We start from the raw sequence: 21,850 nt of genomic DNA, 5'->3' as shown, positions 1-21,850 counted from the left end.
TCCTGCAAATCCGGGATCATGTCCTGAGACAAAAGCAGATGTTCAACTGTTGAGCCACACAGGCATCCCTCAACATATGCTTTAAAGAGTAGATTTCATACTGAACTATATTTAGAGTATATTTGAGGGCTCGTTATATTGGATGACTCTTGAAAATTTCAGTGTTATTACTTCTAATATTTTAATAGTATCAGTGATAGCAGTCATTTTCCAAAATATATTTGAAATGTCAGTCTGGTGATTGGTTCTAGCTATATTTCTACATTGTTCCCATTAAAAGTATTCTTTATGCAAGCACAAAAGAGATGCTTTGTGAGATTTTTTTCCTTCATGTAAATACCATTAAAGCAACTGTCTTTTGTCAATTTTAGTTTTAATTTGCTTTTAAAAATTTTTTTAGACGTGGGAGAAAGAGGCAGAGGAAGAGAGATAATTGTTAGCAAGCTCCACATCCAGCACAGAGCCTAACAGAGGCATCATTCTCTCAACAATGAGATCATGATGTGAACCAAAATCAAGAGTCAGACACTTAACTGACTGAGCCACCCAGGTGCCCTTAATTTACTTTTTTTTTTTTTTTAAGATTTTGTTTATTTGACAAAGAAAGAGAGCACACAAGCAGAGAGAGTAGGGAAAATCAGGCTCTCCTCTGAGCAGGGAGCCCAATGTGGAGCTTGATCCCAGGACCCTGGGATCATGATCTGAGCCAAAGGCAACCACTTAACCAACTGAGCCACCAGGGCATCCCCCAAATTTACTTTTTAATATGGATTATTTTTCTATGTCTAATGGTAACAGGTAATTTGCAGTTGAAAGCCTGCTGGTCTTTGACCATTTGTTGGGCATTTTGAATGGCAATTATTTTTTAATTCTAACGACACTGAAATTGTGGTTTCTTTAAACTAAGATCATGCTCTTTACCAATTTTCTAGTTTTGTTAGATATGAAGTTGTTTGAACTCATTGTTATTTACGTGAACCACACTAGTATCTACTACTCCTATGGACAAATTGGAAGAGGGCACTCATTCTATGTGGATAAATTAGAAAAAAGTTGCTTCTCCTCAGGTATACTGTTTATCAAGCAGAAAGCAAACTGAATTTCAATCCCCACTTATATCCTTTTGGCTGGACACTTTTGTGCAGGGTACAAACTATACAATCATATTCTCGATGTGCTTACTTTTTAAAGTATTGTAAAGTGTGAGTATCAGGATGCCTGGGTGGCTCAGCAGTTGAGTCTCTGCCTTCCGCTCAGGGCATGATCCTGGAATTCCAGGATCAAGTCCCATATCAGGCTCCCTGCAAGGAGCCTGCTTCCCCCTCTGCCTATGTCTCTGCCTTCTCTCTGAGTCTCTCATGAATAAATAAATAAAATCTTAAAAAAATTAAATTGTGGGTATCATAATAGGTTACAGAAAACAATTTTTTTAGAAGTTACACCCCACACCCAATGTGGGGCTTGAATTCATGACCCTGAAATCAGGAGTAGCATCTCCACTGAGTCTCCAGGTGCCCCTAGAAAATAATTTATAATTGGTACTCTACAGGCTGGGTTATATTTTATGCAGTTTTAAAATGTTTACATCATCCTTGCTTGTTTTAACAATTTTTAAATTGTTCACATTCAACAGGAAATAGTGTAGAAGGGGAAGATACTGCACCAGTTTAATAATCTTAGCACCTTTGTTCCTTCCTACATCAAAAACATGACTCACCTACATTTTTCTGGCTACAGTTAACATATGCTATTCCAGGTTGCTAGAATTAAAACTAGATCATTGTAGGGATGCCTGGGTGGCTCAGTCAGTTAGGTTAAGTGTCCAACTCTTGATTTCAGCTCAGGTCATGATCTCAGGGTCATAGGATTGAGCCCTGTGTCAGGCTCTGTGCTCAGCATGGAGTCTGTTTATTCCTCTCCTTTTGCTCCTCCTCTCTCTCTCTCTCTCTCTCAAGTAAATACATACATACATACAAAAAATCTTAAAACAAATCTAGGATCATTGTAGTTCAATGGGAAATCAAGAAATTTCACGTTAAAAAGCATAGATATATTAAAGGGGCTGCCTGGCTGGCTCTGTCTGTAGAGCATGAGTCTCTTGATCTTGGGTTTGAGAATTCAAGCCCAACATTGGATGTAAAGATTACTTTTTTAAAAGGCATAGATATATGAAAAAGTTGTTAAACTGAATTTATGCTTGCTTTCACCATGCTGCTTCAGCTGACCTGTATGGATTTGACCCCTGCCTGCCTAAACCGATGGTAAGACCAGATTGTATTTTTTGCTCATTCTCCTGAGTCTTAGCCTGTATTGGCCAGTCCTAACTCACTGATGGTCAGTGACTTGTGGAAACAACCAAATATCAGATTTTCACTAACATAACTAATATAGGGCCTCATTCCACCAAGGATCAAGAAACAAAATGTTGCAAAGGCATTAGTGCTCCTGACTTTGTCTTACTCAAACTTTTTGACTAAATATAACTACTCTCATCACACTTGATTTTTTCTCTTTCTCTGAGTATTCATTTATTTAAGATTATAGTTACAAAATAACATAAAATAAAATAAAGTTTACTACATAATATCTATAATGTTCTGTTTTGTATTATGTTATTGTTTCATTGAAGGATAGAGTTGAAAGAGACCTTAGAAATCATATACAGTTTCCTTAAAAAGAAAGATTTAATCTATTTATTCATGAGAGACACAGAAAGAGAGGCAGAGACATAGGCAGACAGACAGAGAAGTAAGCTCCATGCAGGGACTCTGATGAGGGACTCAATCCCAGGACCCCAGGATTACGACCTGACCAAAGGCAGACGCTCAACCACTCAGCCACCCAGGTACTCATCTTTTTTTTTTACTTTGCACCCACTTGGGGCTCCAACCCATAACCCCAAGACCAATAGTCATATATTCTACCGAATGAGCCAGCCAGGTACACTTACACAATCTCTGTCTTATCATGACTCTTAATTTTCATTACAAAAGTAAAAATTTTCATTATAAAAATTCGAATTATAGCTAAGCAAAAAGAAAAGATCTTTCTGTCACATACTTCTGAAACTTTTTTCACTTAAAATGCATATAGAAGTTTGTATGTCTTTATTTTTAAGATTTTTTTTAAGTAGTCTCCATACCCAAAATGGGGCTCAAACTCACAACTTTGAGATCAAGAGTCATATGCTCTGCAGACTGAGTCAGGCAGGTAGCCCTGACAATTTTTATTTTTATTTTTTTTTAATTTTTATTTTTAAAATTATAATTGTTATTATTCTGATGGTGGCATTATACGCTATCATTTGAATATACCACAATTTAAATAGACAATTGTCTACTTCAGAACATTTAGTTTACTTATTTTTTGCTGTTACAATGCTAAGATGAGCTTGATTGTAGCTACAGATTTATACATATCCATGATTATTTCCTTAGGGCAAACCCCAAGCAGGATTCTTAAATCAAATAACATTATAATTTTAAGGAATTTGTTTTATATCGCAAAATGCTCTCAATAAACGTTCTGCCATTTATACTCCTGCACATATGCCTAAGCCATCTCTAACGATATATACAACTATGTAAAAAAAAAAATTTACTAATTTGACAGATAGGAAACTGTATTTCTTATCTTAATTTACATTTATAAACTATTTTGTATGTTTATTAGTCATTATTTCCTCTTTTGTAAATTACTTGATAATGTCACTTATCCATGTTTTACATGGATCTGTACTTTTTCTAATAACATAAATTCATTTGATCAGTAAGTTTAGCAATATTATTATATTATTATTATATATTGTACAATTTGAGATGCATGTAGATTGCAATTGACTTGTGAAAATGCCTAGCATTGCAGCAATACAGTTCATATAAACTCTGCAGAAATTTTTCTTTTTCTTTTTTCAGAGATTTTTCTTAAAGCCATATCATTTGGTTAAATTGGGGCTTATCCATGACTTTACTAATAATCTTTTATTTAAAGATTTTATTTATTTATTCATGAGATACACACAGAGAGAGAGGCAGAGACATAGGCAGAGGGAGAAGCAGGCTCCATACATAAAGCCCAATGTGGGACTCGATCCCAGAACCCTGGGATCACACCCTGAGCCAAAGGCAGATCCTCAACAGCTGAGCCACCCAGGCATCCCACTGATAATCTTTGTAAGACTATCTCATAGGTGGTCTTTTTTTTTTTACCTAGGAAATATTATATATAGTTGATCTTTTTTGTCCAGATGAGACTTATTCGTAATACAAGATTTAAAAAAAACAATGTTATATTTATAGACAATTAACTTTTTATTTAGGACATTAAACACTGTCCTCAACACATTTATGGTACAATATATCACTAACAACTGCTGAGCACCAGTGAGAATTAACACAATGTATAAGGATTTTATACCTGGGGACTCCTGGTGGCTCAGCAGTTGAGCATCTGCATTCTGTCCAGGGCGTGATCCTGGAGTCCAGGGATCAAGTCCCAGGATGGAGTCCCCACATCGGGCTCCTTGCATGGAGCCTGTTTCTCTCTCTGTCTATGTCTCTGCCTCTCTGTGTGTGTGTGTCTCTCATGAATAAATAAATAAAATCTTAAAAAAAAGATTTTATACCTAAAGGAGGTACAAATATGCCCCCTAGGAAAAATAATAGATTACCTGATTATGAATGAAAATTATGATTTACTAGGAGGAATGAAAAGGCAAAATTTGGAAATGATCAATGCACCTCATTAGAGGAAAAAAAGATAGGATTTTAAATTAAAAAAAAAGAAAAAAATGGTTCAGGCTCTTATTTGTCTCAGAACTTAAGCAGAAAATGTTCTTCTGTGAGTTTAATTCTTTGAATACCTACTTCACTAAGAGAGTTAACCTTGATGATGTGTCTGCTTGTCAAGGCCAGTTTGGGGGCTTAATGAAACCTCAAACAGAAAGTTTCCAGTTTCACACAGGGAATATGAGATTGGCTGCTATCTAAGGAGAGATGATATTTATAGGAAGGAATGAAGCTGTGGAGATAGATTCATTTTTAGGAAGGCTGGATAATGTTTCTCTAATCACCTCATCCCCACCCTCTTGAATGTGTGGCTCCTACATGGAACCTTTCTGTCATTAAATACTTAACCCATACCACTTTTTTCTTTTCAAATTGCCACCTTTCTACTTCCTCTGGGTTACATTCTCCTATATCCAAATTTATTACTTTTCCCACAGTACTTCCATCTTGCAGCTGCTTCCTGTTCTAAAGCACTTCATCTCTTCTCAACTGACAGTGGTCCTGCCCCTCTCTATTTTTAATCCTCTTTCTCCATCAGTTTTTTTTTTCTCATATGCACAAACACCATCCATCAACCCCTGTACTCTGTGTGTTGCTTTGCCTCTGAGTCAAAACTTTTGTAATCAGAGTGTTGGATGAAGTCCATTATAAATGAATATTTCCCCATCACTTAAATGATTAAACAATTAGATGGGCAAAGTCCTTTATGGTAGGGTTGACAGGTTTGTGTGCTTTATATTATCTTATTGTGCTTGGGAAAAAAGATGTTCAGGGTTGGAAAAAATATAGTTTACCTCCATAAAGTCATATAGGATACTGGTCCATTCTCAAAAAACAGTGGTGGAGTCACTTCATGAAAATAAGTTTCACAGATAATTTTTCTAAGAAATTGAGATACTGAGTAAGCCTTTCTGAGTGGCAGTGAAGTTCCCAAAGGTGGGTGAAAAAGTGTATGTATTTAATCAGTCTTTAGTAAGAGTAGTACCTTCTCAGGTACTTAACAAAAGGATTGCATGATGAAGCACAATTTCTCTGAATTCTCACATCTAGATTTGATTTGATAAATTCAGTACATTTGCATTATTATAAAAAAATGAATATTACCACAGAGAAACAGATGGGTTATTTCACCTAATTTAGTCCCATTACTTGCTCTTTCTGTGGGAATATCACTCAGTCAAGCTTATTATAAGGAAGACACACAAAATTTTGTGATAGCTATGGAATCAATTTGTGACATGACATAGTGTTGTGTTTTGTTTGTTTCATTTTTAAAAGTAAACCCCACAGCATGGAGCTCAAACTCAGCAATCCCAAGATCAAGATTTGCATACTCTAGGGACTGAGCCAGCTAGGTGCCCCAACATAATGTTTTTATCTGTCTAAAATTTATTTTATCTCTGGGTTTGGTTTATTGATCTTGAAATAGAGTAATAGTTATGTAAGGATATAGTTCTCCCCCATTATATATATGCTACCTAATTATTTAGTGGCAACCACCAAAAAAAAAATAATAAAAAAAAAATAAATAAAAAAGCCCACTTATTCCATGGTAGATAAAGAACACAATGATCTCAACCTGAATACTCCAGTGAAAATAAATTATTTGGTGTTGCTTAGTATTTAGTAATTCTGAGAAGAATGAGGTGTACTTTTAATATCATTATGACTTATGAAAGACTACAAACTTAAAAAATTTCATAACTTTGAACTTTAGCCTTTTCACTATTCTGCAGTTTGATTGGCTCCATGCGTACTTCTTCCATCAGGCTACAGAAGTTGTAAACAATGGAAAATAGAAATGGCTAATGAATCATACTTTGTGACATGGAAAAGGTCAAAGTTGTACAGTTTATGATTATCTTCTAGAGAATATATAGGACATTAAAATTCCGATGCTACAGTTTTGTGACAAAGAATATAATGAGAACTATAAATAATAAACAGTCTGACATGAATCTTCTTGTGACAATGATTATAACTTTGAATAGGAAATACTTAACTCATTCCCATTATTAGCAGAAGAAAGGGCTACTTTGTTGATGTTTATCTTTTCCTTTTGCAGTAAAGAGCTATTTAAGCCATAGAAAAGAAAGGAAAATGTATATGTTCAAGAGTGTTGAATATATTGCATTATGAGCACTTTCTAAGATAAATAGGATATTGTGCTATAGGGTTAATATTGGCTTAAGTTACACTAGAACAATTTAAAAATAACAATGTTAAGGCAAATCGTATGTTTAAAATGAATGTTTTTTACTGTCATTGAGGATGCTGACATCTATGATAACAAAGTGATACATCATTTCCATACAGAGGTGTGAATAAACAAAAATATTTACATTTCACTTGCATTTAACAACAGGATCCCAGGTTTATTCTATACTTGCATTCACTGAAATTTGTTATATAGGCATAGAACTCTTCATAAACTAAAGAAAATGCTCATCCTACATCACAGGAATATAAATAAAACTTCAATGCCTCAATTTGCAAATAGTTATTTTTTATTGAACATTATAGGTATTCAGTGTTTAGGGCCCCTCCGTTCAGTGTTTAGAAATAACATAGAAAATAACAAACACAGGGGGTGTTAGGAAAGACAACAGAAGGTTGAAAACCAGCAGATTGTGTTAGTGGCACTTTCTTGTTACAGAGAATTTGTCATGGACTGTTGTATTTGTGAGTAGTCTTTCTGAGCCTTTATCACACTACTTCCTTTGAGAAGGAAAATGTATCCTGTCCTGCTGTCACTTACCACACCTCTTGGCAACTCTCCAGTGATTCAGCACTACTGTTGACACAACAACTTGATTTTTTGTCAAAATATCTTTTAACATCTGGCTCAAAAGATATTTTTTATGACTATAAGCATGCCCAACTCCTCTGTTCATTAAGGCTGAAAATTCAGTAAGTGTTTGGTACGCTGGGACTAAGCTACCTCATAGTGAGCAGCTGTCAAATGATTTGCTGAATACGTCTGCTCAATTCACCACAGTGAATTGATGGAATTGTGCCAGCCTTAGGACATACAGAGTGAAGAGAATTTTAGCAAGCACTATCCAGATGTTCCTTCTAAGCCTTGCACTACCATCTGGAAATTTAGAACAATCTAATATTAAATAAATGGAGAAAAAAGAAATTTTATGGATCCACGTGTCCTTTTTGTCAGAGTAGCAACAAAGGTGTTATTGGTGCTAAAAACACATTAATGGTTTTGTTTATAGGCTAGATGTCTTTTGTATCTGCAGGTTTCATCAGCCTTTAACTGCTTATGTCACCTACACCATCAGCTGTAGACATGAAAACTGCTTATTTGAAGAATCATTCTCTAAAGAGGTTTCTATTTTTTTAAAGGTTTTATTTATTTCAGAGAGAGAGAGACATCACACAAGGGCACAAGCAGGGGGAGCTACAGAGAGGGAGAAGCAGGCTACCCTCTGAGCAGGGAGTTGGAGCTCAATGTCCTAAGACCCTGGGATCCTGACCTGAGCTGAAGGCAGTTGCTCAACCGACTGAGCCAACCAGGCATCCCTCTAAAGAGGTTTCTAATTTAGTGGTTGTTCATATAGTGTGCTTTGTTTTAGGGCATTTTATTATATTGTGAATTGAATTATACAGCAGTCAGAACGATCATCTTTCCACTCTGCATATTGTGCCTGTATCTACCACTTGGATTTGAAAAAGCTCCTATCCAGGTATGCCTGGGTGGCTCAGTGGTTGAGCATCTGCTTTCGGGTGTGGTTCCCGGATTGGGTCCCACATCGGGCTCTCTGCATGGAGCCTGCTTCTCCCTCTGCCTGTGTCTCTGCCTTCGGTTTCTCTCATGAATAAATATATAAAAATCTTTTATTTATTTATTTTTTTTAAAAAGGTCTTTTTTTTTATTATTTATGATAGTCACAGAGAGAGAGAGAGAGAGGCAGAGACACAGGCAGAGGGAGAAGCAGGCTCCATGCACCGGGAGCCCGACGTGGGACTCGATCCCAGGCCTCCAGGATCGCGCCCTGGGCCAAAGGCAGGCGCCAAACCGCTGCGCCACCCAGGGATCCCTATAAAAATCTTTTAAAAAAAAGAAAAGAAAAAGCTCCTATCCAGATATTGTGATAATCTCTCAGATAATCTCTCATTATAATAGGGCACTGCAGTACATTAGAGTACAAACACAGCAGTATCTGAGAAAATAATGCTATGTGAGTAAAATATTTTCATTTGTGTTTAAAAGTTCTGAATAGATAGTAGCCTTGTGTTCAGGCAACAGGTGAAGGAACCATCCGTTTCACCTTTTCCCTGGACTTTTTATTAAGCTCTGTGTATACCATGTACTTAGTAACAGTATAATGTTGAGGGGCAAACTAGTTCATGTTTGACTACAACATTTTTATCTCCCTTGCTCCCCCCCTTTTTATGAGAAAGAGAAATCGAGCTGGGGGGAGGGGTAGAGGGAGAATCTTAAGCAGGCTCCATGCCCAACATTATTCTGGGGCTCCACCTCACCCCAGAGATCATGAGCTCAGCCCAAATCAAGAGTCAGGGGCCTCCCTCCCCTGCCCCTTTTGTTTCCTCATCTTTCAGCCTAGTTCTTCCTCTAACTGGCTGTTGAGTGTTGCCTAGTCCGTTCTGGAGTCTTGTCCTATTTTTACTCATTGTGTCCTCGATTATCTAGACTTTGGTCTACTTTATCGACTTTAATTTTCCTATACTGCTTTGAGCAACTCCCATAGCCTTAGGTAGGTACGATTCCCCACCCTAGATTTCATCTAGTAAGAACTTAATGGATACAGTACACACACACCCATTCCCTGCCCCTGCCCTAGCTGCAAGCCAAGGCTAGATTTAACTAAACTACTTAGAAAGCACTAACCCGTTACTGCTTTAATTTCCTTAAAGTTAGAAAACAAAAGCTAGTGTTTAGGGTCCCAGGGTGGAGTTTTTAAAAATAATTCACAGTATTTCAAACTTTAGAATTTTTATTGAATCTTCAATCATGTAAGGCACATTAGTGCTAAACAAAGTTTAAGAGGGTAGGGGGTTTCAAATATAAAAACGTAAATGAGTAATTTTCACCTTTTCCCTCCAACCCTTTTCCCCCCTCCGTTTATTGTCCTCAGTTGTTCTCTCTGTTTGAGGGCGCAGGAGCCGGCATACCCCAAGAAGGAAAATTGGCAAAATAAGAAGGCAGCGGAGGACCAAATATCGGGGGTGGAGCAAAAGCAATAGGCATAGCAAGAAATGGACTGAAACTCGGAGGAGGTCGAGGAGATATAAAGCAATGAGCAGTAGGACGAGAAGGTAAACCGGGAGTGCTGGAAGACAAGGGGAGAGACCTTGGCCAATTTTCCACGGGGTGCCGCGGGCCTCCCTGTGGGAAAGAAACATGAGCCAGCCTTTCCTTGCTAGCCATTCTTGTATTTCCTAAAGGCAGCTCCATCATTACCCCTGATCTAATTGTGGGGATATGTGGGGGGGCTCTTATTTGTGGACCCCTGGGTGGAAAGAACCCCTGACCTCGTGGCAAAGCCATGTATAACCTTGCATTATTGCCACCTCTCTCGGTGCCCCCACTGCTGACCCTTGCCCCCCCTATCATCAGTGCGGGAGGGCTGCCAGAGAATTCCTGGGACACATTAATAGAATCCTGTCCCCTAAGCCTCCAGCCTGCCAGCCCCTCCGAGCTATTTACTTCTGCTGTTGCTAGGGACTCTTCCGCAACAGCAGGTGGTGGCCCATAGGGGTGTTTGTGAGCTCTGGAACTGTCGACAGGAATGCAGGCTCCTGCGGTCTCGGAGGGGCGCTCCAGCTGCTCTCTCGCCAGGTCAGTCAGCACATTGAGGGGAGGTCTCAGCAGGACGCGATGGTGGCCCCAAGGCTCCACATCGTCTTTCGGCAAGGAACTGGAACACTGGAGAGACACGTCGTCGGGGTGCGGCTCCCGGATCCCACACTCATTTGCAACAACTCCACTGGGTGAAGGGGCGTGCCCACCAAGGCTTGCAAAAAATAGAAATAAATAAAGTAGAAATAAGTAATTCAACAAATATGGAAATGCAGGGACATGAGATTATCTGAAATATGTGATTGGTTAAACTCGCAGGAATATACCAGGGGAAAGGGAGAGACCTATTTCCTCCCTCGTGCAGTCTCCAAGCACTTTTTTCGCCCACTTTCACAGTACCAGGTGGCTTTTTTAAACAGACTTCCCCATTCCCCTTTACGACTTTCTTGTGGCTCCACCCTAGTCCCCATTTCTCCACCTCCTCAAGGCAGCAAGAAAGAGAAGACCCAGAAAGCCCAGAGAGCTTCCTTAAAGGTTGCGTGTGCATGCTTGCGATAGAAAACAGCATCTCTTTCCAGTCCCAGTAGGACCTATGATCCACTAAAGCACAGCATTCAGATTCTGGCAGGAGTGTTCTGAAAAGCCTTGTGAAGAAAGACTTTTTTTCCTCTATAGAGCTAAAAAGAAAGGCTATTTGTGTGAACAAACACTCCAGTTTGTTTTTGAAGCATCATTAAACATTTGCACCAAGTTTTGTTAAAATTTTCTTTCTTTCAACCCGTACCACACTCTAGAGAACAAATTTCCTCAAGTTTAACCCCAACTATTTAGACTAAGGATTTGCACTTTTGTTGCAAAATTACATTTAAAAATTGCTGCCCTTAAATCCAGTATTTTTAGTACCGGAGTTTGTGTCCTGCAAGGTTTTTGTCTGTGATCCTCTCCTGCACTCCCTCCAGCCCACTCATCCCTGTCCAGGTTACACAGAAAAACAATCCAAACTGCCTTTTGCCTTCAAAATTAAACAGGTCTACTGAGTTCCGTACTTACACATTTTCAATACAAGCCATGGAGAAAGTTGATCAGGAAAACCTTTGTGAGATAATGTAGAAAACCAGCTGAAAGCCCACGTAGGCCAGCTCAGTCTGGAGAGAGGACTTGTGCTTCTGCTTTAGAGCAGCTTGGCTACTCGAATGAAGCCAGGGACCAACTGCTTCTTTCTAGATTTGGAGTTCTCTTTCTGAGGTTACCAGTTGCTAGGGAAGGGAGGGAGAAAAGGACTTAGGAGGGGGAGGGGATAAATCTGTGACACTCCTTTGAAGCTTAATGTAGGAATCCTTTTTGCATAGTAGTAGATGGACGGTAAGGGCTTTAGGTAAATTAACCCTGTTGCAGGCCAGATGGAAACACAAATCATTTCAAGATTTTAGAATGATCATGGAAGCATGGTACTTTATTAAGAGTTATTTTTGAATTTTCGGTTAGGAAAGGTAGTTACCATACCTCTTCCTTGAGTTTGGAAATGCAAATTTTGAGTACTGTACCATGTGTAGTCTTGTAATTTAAAATTCCAGTTTTGAAGATGCATACTTCATGAATAGAAATTTGTGGGATTAAATAGATTTTCAATCTGAGTCTCTCTTGTGAAGATGAAACAAAAATAGCGTTATAGAAAAATCACCCTAAAAATCATATTGGCTTTTGTTTTTTAACCCCTCAATTTGTGTTTTTTTTTCTACCTTCTAGTTTATTGGCTCTGTATGTTGGTGTTTGTGTGTGCATCTGTATGTGTGTGTGTGCTATATACATATTTCCTGTAATAGAGCTCTGTAAATATACATTTCTTTTCTTATAACAGAGCTTGGTAAACTCTACAAGTGGGAGGGGAATAAAAGGCATAACAGGTATCATAAATGTATGAATATTAGCTCAGATTTCACCTTGTAACTTCTTTGCATAAGACACTTTCTATTCTTCCAGGCTAAATTTCATCCTCCTCCTCCACTTTAAACAAGTATATTCCCCAGATTTTATTTTCTGCCATTGGTATACAAATTGATTACTCTAAAATTTCAATGGTCATCCCCTCATCTAAGACTACTAATCTTGCTCTAGGATAAAGCCATAAACTTGGCTCACTTCCTTAAATTTACCTGAGATTTGTGCTTTTTTGACTATAACTTAAAGACCTTAAAATATTTTTTATTCTCAATACCAGAATATGCTGTCATATTTCAACAGTTATATATTTTTTTCTTAAAGAAAGATAATAGACTTAAATACCATGAGTTTCAATTTATATATGGAATGTGTGTGTATGTGTGTGTACATGTATGTGTGCAGTGGAAATGTATAAAATTCTAATGCAAAGGAATGGTGAGTGCTAAGAAGCAACACAATTCATGATAGAAATAACCTTTTGTGTCTCTAAATCCACATCTTCCTGACAAGGTGCCTTGTCCCTGTCGGTACTCTACTGAGGTTTTTTTGTTTTGTTTTGTTTTGGTTTTTTTTTGTAATCTCATTGCAAGATGAAAGCAGCATGTTTCCAACACTTCTCCCAGAAGAATGTTTACTTGCCTAGCATAGTTCACTATTAAGAAATTTCTTGATCCCCAACTTCTTTTATATTCTCCTCTAGTTTATTATTTCCTTGTCCTTTTATATAAGAAAACTTTTATTAGCAATATAACTGTGGTGGAGCATTAAAGCTTTCTTAACACATGCTATGTCAGAGGAATGAATCAACTTGGATGCCTAATAGGTGGTGAGTTATATTTACATAGTTTACACATTTTTTCCTGAATAATGGCAAGGAAACCCCAGGAAACCCTTTTATACTTATCAAACTATTGCAATCATAGGCTGGTTTACCGAGAAATGCTGTTTAGTAAAAATATCTTAACTGGATTACATAAGAGTGAAGTGTAATATAGACACCAAATAGCTGGGCACAGTGACAAAGCTGTTGGTACCAGAGAATTTTCCAAAACCATTAATAGGGGACAGCCTGGCTGGCTCAGTGGTTTAGTACTGCCTTCAGCCCAGGATGTGATCCTGGGGTTCTGGGATCGAGTCCCACGTCAGGCTCCCTGCATGGAGCCTGCTTTTCCCTCTGGCTGTGTCTCTGCCTCTCTCTGTGTGTCTCTCCTGAATAAATAGGATCTTAAAAAAAAACATAATAGGCATTATAAATTTATGGATACTAGCTCAGATGTTGCCTTGTAACTTGTTAGCTTTTGTGCAATGAGTGCTTATTGAATGCCTACTCGACTGATATTTAGTTCAGTGTGTATTATATCAAAAAGTTAAATATGCAATTAATGGAGACTTCAAGGAATATTCAAACTTTCTGGGGAGACAAAATAACATCTATAAAAGATGTTTTATACCAAAGAATGGTATAAAAAGAATAAACAGACAACTCACTGCATGGTGTAAATGAATACCGCAATTGAAATTCAGAAGAAGAATTATAATTTCAAGTTAAAGTACCTGTGAAATATTTTATGTGGAAGAATCAATGTGATGTACATGGCAAAGAAGGAGATGGTATCCTGTGTCAAGAACAGGTATAGAGGTAGGAATGAAGGAAATATTTTGGAATCTTTAAGTTCAGATTTTTTTTAAATTTTTTTTTAATTTATTTTTTATTGGTGTTCAATTTACTAACATACAGAATAACCCCCCGGGCACGGGGGGTTATTCTGTAAATTCAGATTTTTAATCCTTTCTAGAGCTCATATTTGACAGAAATGGAACTATAAAGAATCAATTGCAGATAATAAGATCAGCAAGATAATTAGTCAAGTTGTACGAATCAAGTAATATTTGAAGGCATTCACATATTTTAAAGGGAAAACTAGAATAATCTCAAAACGTAACCTTTAAGAAAAAGCAGTTGGGCTACCTCAATTATTTATTGAGCTCCGAAAATGAAGTAGTAAAATGTGTACCTTTTTTGTTTGAATGACTGCTTTGGGCAGGGAAAATAGGTAATGGAAGTTGAGGATTTCCCAAAATGTAGCTTAGTTGTGAAAGCAGCTAAGCTATAAATGCCTTTCATTACCCATGGCCTCTTATTTCATGAGACCAGCTCCAGATATTACATATCTCTCAAAAGTTTTTGAAGACTTCATTGAAATGCTAAGTAAGGACCATAGAAGGATATATTTACTTTTGCACAACAATTACAAGGTCATTAAAAATGTGGTTGTACTGCCAAAATCATGTTGTTGGGTTTTTTTTCAAAGAAATTTTGCAGATGTGTACGTGTACAAACAAAGTTTTATTTAAAATGCATCCTTTCTCTTTTGCTTAGAAGAAGAATCCAGGGAATAGAGACATAAGAATAGCTTTCTCTGTTTCCATCAGGGTAATCAGGAAGTGATGAGGAGATTATCATGCTGATCATTGGGGGACTGTTGTCAAAAGATTCCATCCATTAACTCACTTTCAAAATATAATGTAGCTATTCTTGTGGAAAGTTCTGCAAGTTTAAGATATCAAAAAGTACTTCTCAAAGACAGACCAGATATTTTTAAGAGTCTGTTGCTATTTAATTCAGTGTATTAAAAAAAATGAGACTAATGAAAGCATGATATTATCCCAGAATGGGTCAGACAACATTTTTCAGTTGCACAGCTATAGGCAGTACTCCTATCCTCTCTGCGACAGCTGTCCTGCAAACTCTGTGTGGTAAGTGATGAGGATGAACAGGTGAGAGTATGGTTATTTCACCACCAGCACATGTAAAAACAACTAGCAATATATGCCTCACTGTTGGACCTGTTTGTATGAAATTGAAAAGGTTGTCATTGCTTTTCTAAAGTTCTTTGCTGCGGACTTTTAAACATTTTTTTAAAATTTCAAATCAAGTATTTATGGCAGTTCCTCCGAAACAGGTTATTTGTTTGTATAAATCAAAAGCTATCAGTTCCTTGATCATTTATCTCTCATTTTTTCTAGATCTCCTGAAAGTGAAAACTGGAAATTAAGTAGCAGTGGAGCAAACCAGATGAGAAAAAAGAAAGATGGAAAAGGAAACAGAGGTATTTTTTTTAATCACTTACTCTGTACTAGACAAATATATTTTGTCTCATTTAATATTCACAGAATACTTTTAAGGCAGTTCCTATTATTATTACAACTATTTTATAGATGGTCATAAAGAGAGTTGGAGAAGTTAAGTATATTTTTTCTGAGGCCCCACAGCTAGTAAGTGGCAGACAATATTCAGATACAGTAAGTCTGACACCAAAGCCCATATTTTTTCCATTTGCCCACATGGCTTCCTAATTGTAGCTCTAGGTGAATCACATAAGTGGCTCAGATCAAAATATGTGTCCCAGATCTGAATTTAATTTAATTCATGGATTCACTGATTCATCTTAAGGTAGTTCTGCAATAAAGAAATCATCCCAGCTGCAAAGCATCCCAGAATGCCTCCCTATGTAGGGATGCAGCAGGTGAAGATTAGGCATTTGGTGGTACTACTGCAAGAAGGTAAGGACTAAAATCCCTGTCATGGAACAACTGGGGTTGTTGACAGAAAAAATAAATTAGTCATTAAAAAGCACTATTACTAAAACACTAATTTTAATATATGCCCGATATTACCAATATTAAGCTTAAATTAATATTGAACTCCTGAGCTTCAGATATGCCTCATATTTTTTCCATGGCACTAAGATGAAACTGAACCCATAATTGTGGTTAGGTCATGCACCTTGCAGCATTGGAGCAACTGGAAGAACTTAGAGTTAACTGTGTGTGTGTGTGTGTGTGTGTGTGTGCACGCGCACGCGTGAAAGAGAGAGAGAGAGAGAGGATGTGTTGGGTTGAAATGAGTAGGGTTAAGTAGTCCAAGTAAGCTATTAATGATAACTCTAGAGAATATCTTTCTGAATTAGAAAGATGTGTTAATTGAAAAATAAAAGCACTATATGTTCACATTGGTATATATTATTATAAATTAAGATAGAAACATGTACTAATAAGTAAAACAAGGAAAGTTAATGAAAAATATTACTTAACAGTAGCCCATTAGACCATAAATCTATAATGATGACATATACATATATGTATATTCCCCATGTTAGAATTAATTGGTAAGCAAAGGAATGAAGGCATACTTAACTTCTTGAGTATTTGGTTTGAAAAACAAAAACTATTTTAGATTAGTTTCTTCTTGCTTGTAATTAAGACATTGTAAATTCATGTTGAAAATATTTTATCAAACTTTATTAAAATGAGTCATATGTGCCAAGTTGTTAAGAGCTTTGGTTCTGGAATCAGAGGAACAATGACCTGCATTAAAGTCTCAGCTTCATTACTCAACTAAGTTTGTGACCTTGGACAGATTTTTTTAACTTCTCTGAAGCTCACTCTCTTCATTTGTAAAGTAGGATTACAGAGAGAATTATAATAAATCGTGAAAAGTAACTGTTATATACTAGGTGATTAAAATATAGTCCCTTGCCTTGTACATATTAGACTTAGTTTTTCTATATGTAAAATGGGGATGATGATACCTCTATTAACCAGTTTCAGGGCAGTTGAGAAATTGAAATATGATAATTATGTGAAACTGCTTTGCAATCTGTAAATCACTTTACATATATTAGGCTAATGTAACCCTGGGTGATATTTTCAGAGGCAAGAGGACTTTAGGGCACATTTTAAATAGCACTGTGTGGGTGGTCACCTATTCCACCTACACCTAAGGCCGTTTTTCATTTCCTGAATCATTAAGGTGGGAAGGATTAGCTACACTATTTTAAAAGCTGCATGATGTAAATACTTTAAACTTTTCAATTGATGCTACATAAATCTCACCCATTGTTGTATTTAATTCAGTAACTGTGTTAGAATAAAAAGTCTGCATTTTTGTATTTGACTATATATTTAATTGGGCTTCAGAATCTTGTGTTTCACAGCAGGGAATCTTGTATCACTGAAAGCTCCTGTGATGATTAGAATGAAAAGCCTGAAAAAGGTTGCTTTGGCTTCCTGATAGTGAAGATTTGATTGATTCTCCGAATGATTCCTACTTTAAAGAAAAAATAATAATTTTCTCATCTCAGTTGCCCCCCACCCTATATCCCTCTCAAGTGGTCAAATAAATAGGCTGCTGAAGAAAATGTAACATTTTTATAGACTGACTGTAATTCGGTGTTCAAGAAAATCTGTTCATGAAGCTCATAATTAAAATAATAATAATGATTATGATAATAATGAAGCCCATCCAAACCACTCTTAATTCTTGCCTGAATTATGCTGTATGCCTATGTTGTTTTGCTTGTTCAGAGGTCCTGAATAATCACAAGTGCTATAGAGTCATCTATTTGCTTTATTTTTGCAATGTTTCAGATTTTGCGCTTTTCATTTTTTATATTATGAATTGATATGTATGTTTATTTAGGGGAAAAATTCATCAGAAGAAAATATCAGACTGTGGACCTGGCAATGGGAAAGTGCTTCTTGGAAGATTATTATCAGATAACAGGAATCTTACTCAGATATTGAAGTCTCAACAGCCCTAGAGTAATATCTGAACCAAAGTGATGAACGCTTCTAGAGGCTCTGGGTCATTCTGTATATAGGTAAACCAGAACAAGTGGTGCTGTGGGCTATTGTGCTATTTCTGGTAACCTATACTTCTATTTATGTCTGTGGTTCCCAAATTTTACTGAGTAACAAATTCATTTGGGGATCTTATTAAAATAAAGGATTCCTGGGCTCCATCTCCAAGAATCTTACTTAATTGATCTGTAGTGGGATCCAGTTATCTGTAGGTGAAATATTTACTAATTCTGATGTGGTCTTCAGTTCACAACAGAGAAATACTGGCTATATGTTCTAATGGCTTTGAAGCCTAGCCTTCTGGGGATGAACCCAGCCTTCTAGTGGATACTCTTATTCTCTAGGTCTAACCTATGGACCAGATATTGGAGCACTAAAACATAAAATCTTTTTGACCATAACCAATGTCTCCAGTTCTTTTTGTTCCATAAATGATTACTTTTGAACAGATGTGTTGAATAGTTCATCAAGAGCAGCAATTCAGAAAGTGTGGTCTGGATAAAACTAGGGCTGTCAAGATCCTTTTGGGAAGCCCACAAGATCAAAATATTTTCACTATTATATGAAGACGTTATTTGCTTTTTTCACTCCCTCAAGAGTATATAGTGGCTTGCTTTCAGAGGCTATATGATATGAAATGTCACTGCTTTGATAACTAATGCATATATGCTTCTATATTCTTGCGTGTTCAAATTTTCTGTTTTAATTTCTAATATGATAAATATTGATAGATATAACCTTCCCAAACAAAAAATCATTGTAGAGATTTGAATAATTTTTTAAGAGTGTAAAATGGCCCACGGGGCACCTGACTGGCTCAGTCAGTAGAGCCTGAGACTTTTAATCTTGAGGTTGTGGGTTCAAGCCCCACACTAGGTGTAGAGGTAATTCATTTAAAAAAAAAAAATCTGTTTTAAAAAAGGAGTGTAAAGTGGTCCTGAAGCTAGCATCCATCTTTTAGTTCAGATGAAAGAATAAACACCAGAGGTCATATTGGACCAGTTTGGAACCTAAAAGAATGCAACCCCACTAGCTTACAAGTAGTTAATCAGCACTACCCTAAAGATAAAATTATTAGATGTACTTAATTAAATCCATAACATAAAGATATTTTTCAGATAGCAAGTCTCTTGAAATGGAAAAGACCTCCAGGGAACCAAATGAAGCAGCACCAGAACACTTGCTAGAATGACTTCATGGGACTCCAATTAGTGGCATCCACCTACTCAGGAGACTCCTACCCCAAATTTTGCCCTTAAAAAATCCTCACTTACAAGCCATCAAAGAGTTTGAAACTTTTGAGCATTCTCCCCCCCCCCCCCCCGTCCCCAGCCCCCCTAATTCCCTTGGGGGCACCACACTAATAAATAGCCTATCTTTTTTTCACTGCAAAAGCTCAATATCAATTATTATTTGCTTACTGTGCATCAGGTGGGTGAATTCTTGTTTGGATCAGTTATAGCATCAGATCGAAGAGTTTTAAAATTTATGTTTTATTTAACCAAGCATAATTTTAAACATGCATCATTTAATCTGAATTGATGAAATTGCTCCCAATCTCAAGGAGATTTCAAGCCTTGTTAAAATACTCAGATTCTTAATTTTCCATCCTTTTATAAATCCTTAAGATAGGAATGAGTAGTACAATACAAGTCAACAATTATTGACTTATTGGATGTCTCCTGTATTATCAATGCTATGTAAGCCACTACATATGAGATAAAAACACATTTTGGCTTAAGTAACTTACATTCATTTGGGAAAATAAAAATAAATCATATTAAATAAATGTCCAATTGTAGAATTTTTACATTATTTTCCTTAAAAGTAATCAAAAGCAAAGATGAGTGGAAGCTAAGCAATCTAATCACAGAGGATTTCTCAGGAGAGGTAAAACTGCAGCCCTACTTCAAAAGATGAAAAGGATTTGAATAGGAAAAAACAGTTCTCTAATTAAATCTTTTTTTTTTTACATTTATTTATTTATTTATTCATGATAGAGAGAGAGAGAGAGAGAGGGAGGCAGAGACACAGGCAGAGGGAGAAGCAGGCCCCATGCAAGGAGCCTGACGTGGGACTCGATCCTGGGACTCCAGGATCAGGCCCTGGGACAAAGGCAGGTGCCAAACCTCTAAGCCACCCAGGGATCCCCTCTCTAATTAAATCTTTTCCTAAAAACTAGTACAAATAGACTTTAAGGGGATTTTAGTATTCATTCTGAATCTTTCTATATCGTTTGATACTTTTAGTTACCATCAGTTTACTAAACAATAACATTATTTTTATTTATTTTTATTTTTTAAAAAATATTTTATTTATTTATTCATGAGAGACAAAGAGAGAGGCAGAGACATAGGCAGAGGGAGGAGAGGCAGGTTCCATGCAGGAGCCTGATGCGGGACTCCATCTCAAAACTCTAGGATCATGACTTGAGCCAAAGGCAGATGCTCAACTGCTTGAGCCACCCAGGTGTCCCAATAACATTATTTTTAAACAACACAAAATATATTATCAGAGATCTAAAATAATAACTAGACTATTTGAGCCTAAAACATGCTAAAACACGCTAAAACACTTGCCTCAGTGTCTTAGAAATTAAAAGAAACTATTTTTTTCCCGTGGAATTAAATCAAATAGTTATCACAGACTTTTTTTTTCCATCTTTGGCCTTTGACCAGAACCACATAGAAAATTGTTACCAGGGCAGCCCGGGTGGCTCAGCAGTTGAGCGCCACCTTCAGACCAGGGTGTGATCTTGGAGACCCCAAATCAAGTCCCACATGGGGCTCCCTGCATGAAGCCTGCTTCTCCTTCCACCTGTCTCTCTCTCTCTCTCTCTCTCTCTCTCTCTGTGTCTCTCATGAATAAGTAAATAAAAAATCTTAAAAAAAAAAAGAAAATTGTTACCAAAGTCTGGATTCAAAATCAGATATTCCCTTTGTTTTTACTCTATGTAGCTACCTCATTTTTACACACCACTGGGTAAATTAGCTTATTTTTTGACCCTGTTTTATGTATTTTTAACTGGTCAGATTATTTTGGACTGAAGGCATGTGGTGAGGTTCAAGCATTCTCTAGGGAGCTCTCTAGGGAGCTCCAGCTAACATTATATATGGAGTGTCCAGTTGCGAGATTGCTTGCTCCCAGAGTTCTAAAATGGCTATTGGGAACTTTTCCAACTGCTCCAGAGAAAGAACCAATGTCTTTTCTTTATTCAGTGCTGACAATGGCTTGCAATTTGTTTTAAAATCTCCTCATGATGACCCCTTTCTACTATATCAGCAGTAAATGAAAGCAGTAGTTCTTGTTTTTGCTAAAATCATCAGACTTTATTATTATACTGTAGAAAAAAGTCACCTTTATTATCACATTTGAGACCTTTAAGCTCTGTTGTGAAGGTCCCTGAAAAACTTTCCCAAGGGTCTCTGGGTATCCAGTTGAAAGAAGACCATTTGTATGTTTACAGTGCATTATATTGCACAATTGTTTGGCTTCTATAAGATTAAAAAAAAAAAGAAAAAAATTGGTTTCTTTCCCTTTCCATGCTGTATTTCCAAGAAAATTTCACCATGTTTTCATTGGACTTGAGAAAACAGCAGTAGAAAAAAAGTTTTAATTATGCAAATATAAAAATCATCAAAAGAGGGGTGCACACCAGATAGATTTGATGAAAACTCAGCCTCCTTCTCAATATTTACTGCAT

The 21,850-nt window shown here is 36.9% G+C and overlaps 1 protein-coding gene across 1 annotated transcript; it reads right to left on the bottom strand.

Moving 5' to 3' along the window:
- Positions 1-9,739: 9,739 nt before the first annotated feature.
- Positions 9,740-11,809, bottom strand: PRR32 (proline rich 32). Its single transcript, XM_038586602.1, has 2 exons — positions 11,614-11,809; positions 9,740-10,777 (listed from the first exon to the last, which is right to left on the bottom strand). The coding sequence occupies exons 1-2, from the start codon at positions 11,631-11,633 to the stop codon at positions 9,895-9,897; spliced, it is 903 nt and encodes a 300-aa protein (XP_038442530.1). The 5' UTR covers positions 11,634-11,809; the 3' UTR covers positions 9,740-9,894.
- Between the last annotated feature and the right edge of the window lie 10,041 nt (positions 11,810-21,850).

The sequence above is a fragment of the Canis lupus genome, chromosome X (assembly GCF_011100685.1).
Source record: "Canis lupus familiaris isolate Mischka breed German Shepherd chromosome X, alternate assembly UU_Cfam_GSD_1.0, whole genome shotgun sequence".
In the NCBI taxonomy this organism is placed as follows: Eukaryota; Metazoa; Chordata; class Mammalia; order Carnivora; family Canidae; genus Canis; species Canis lupus.
This window is presented reverse-complemented; position numbering and strand designations above follow the sequence as displayed.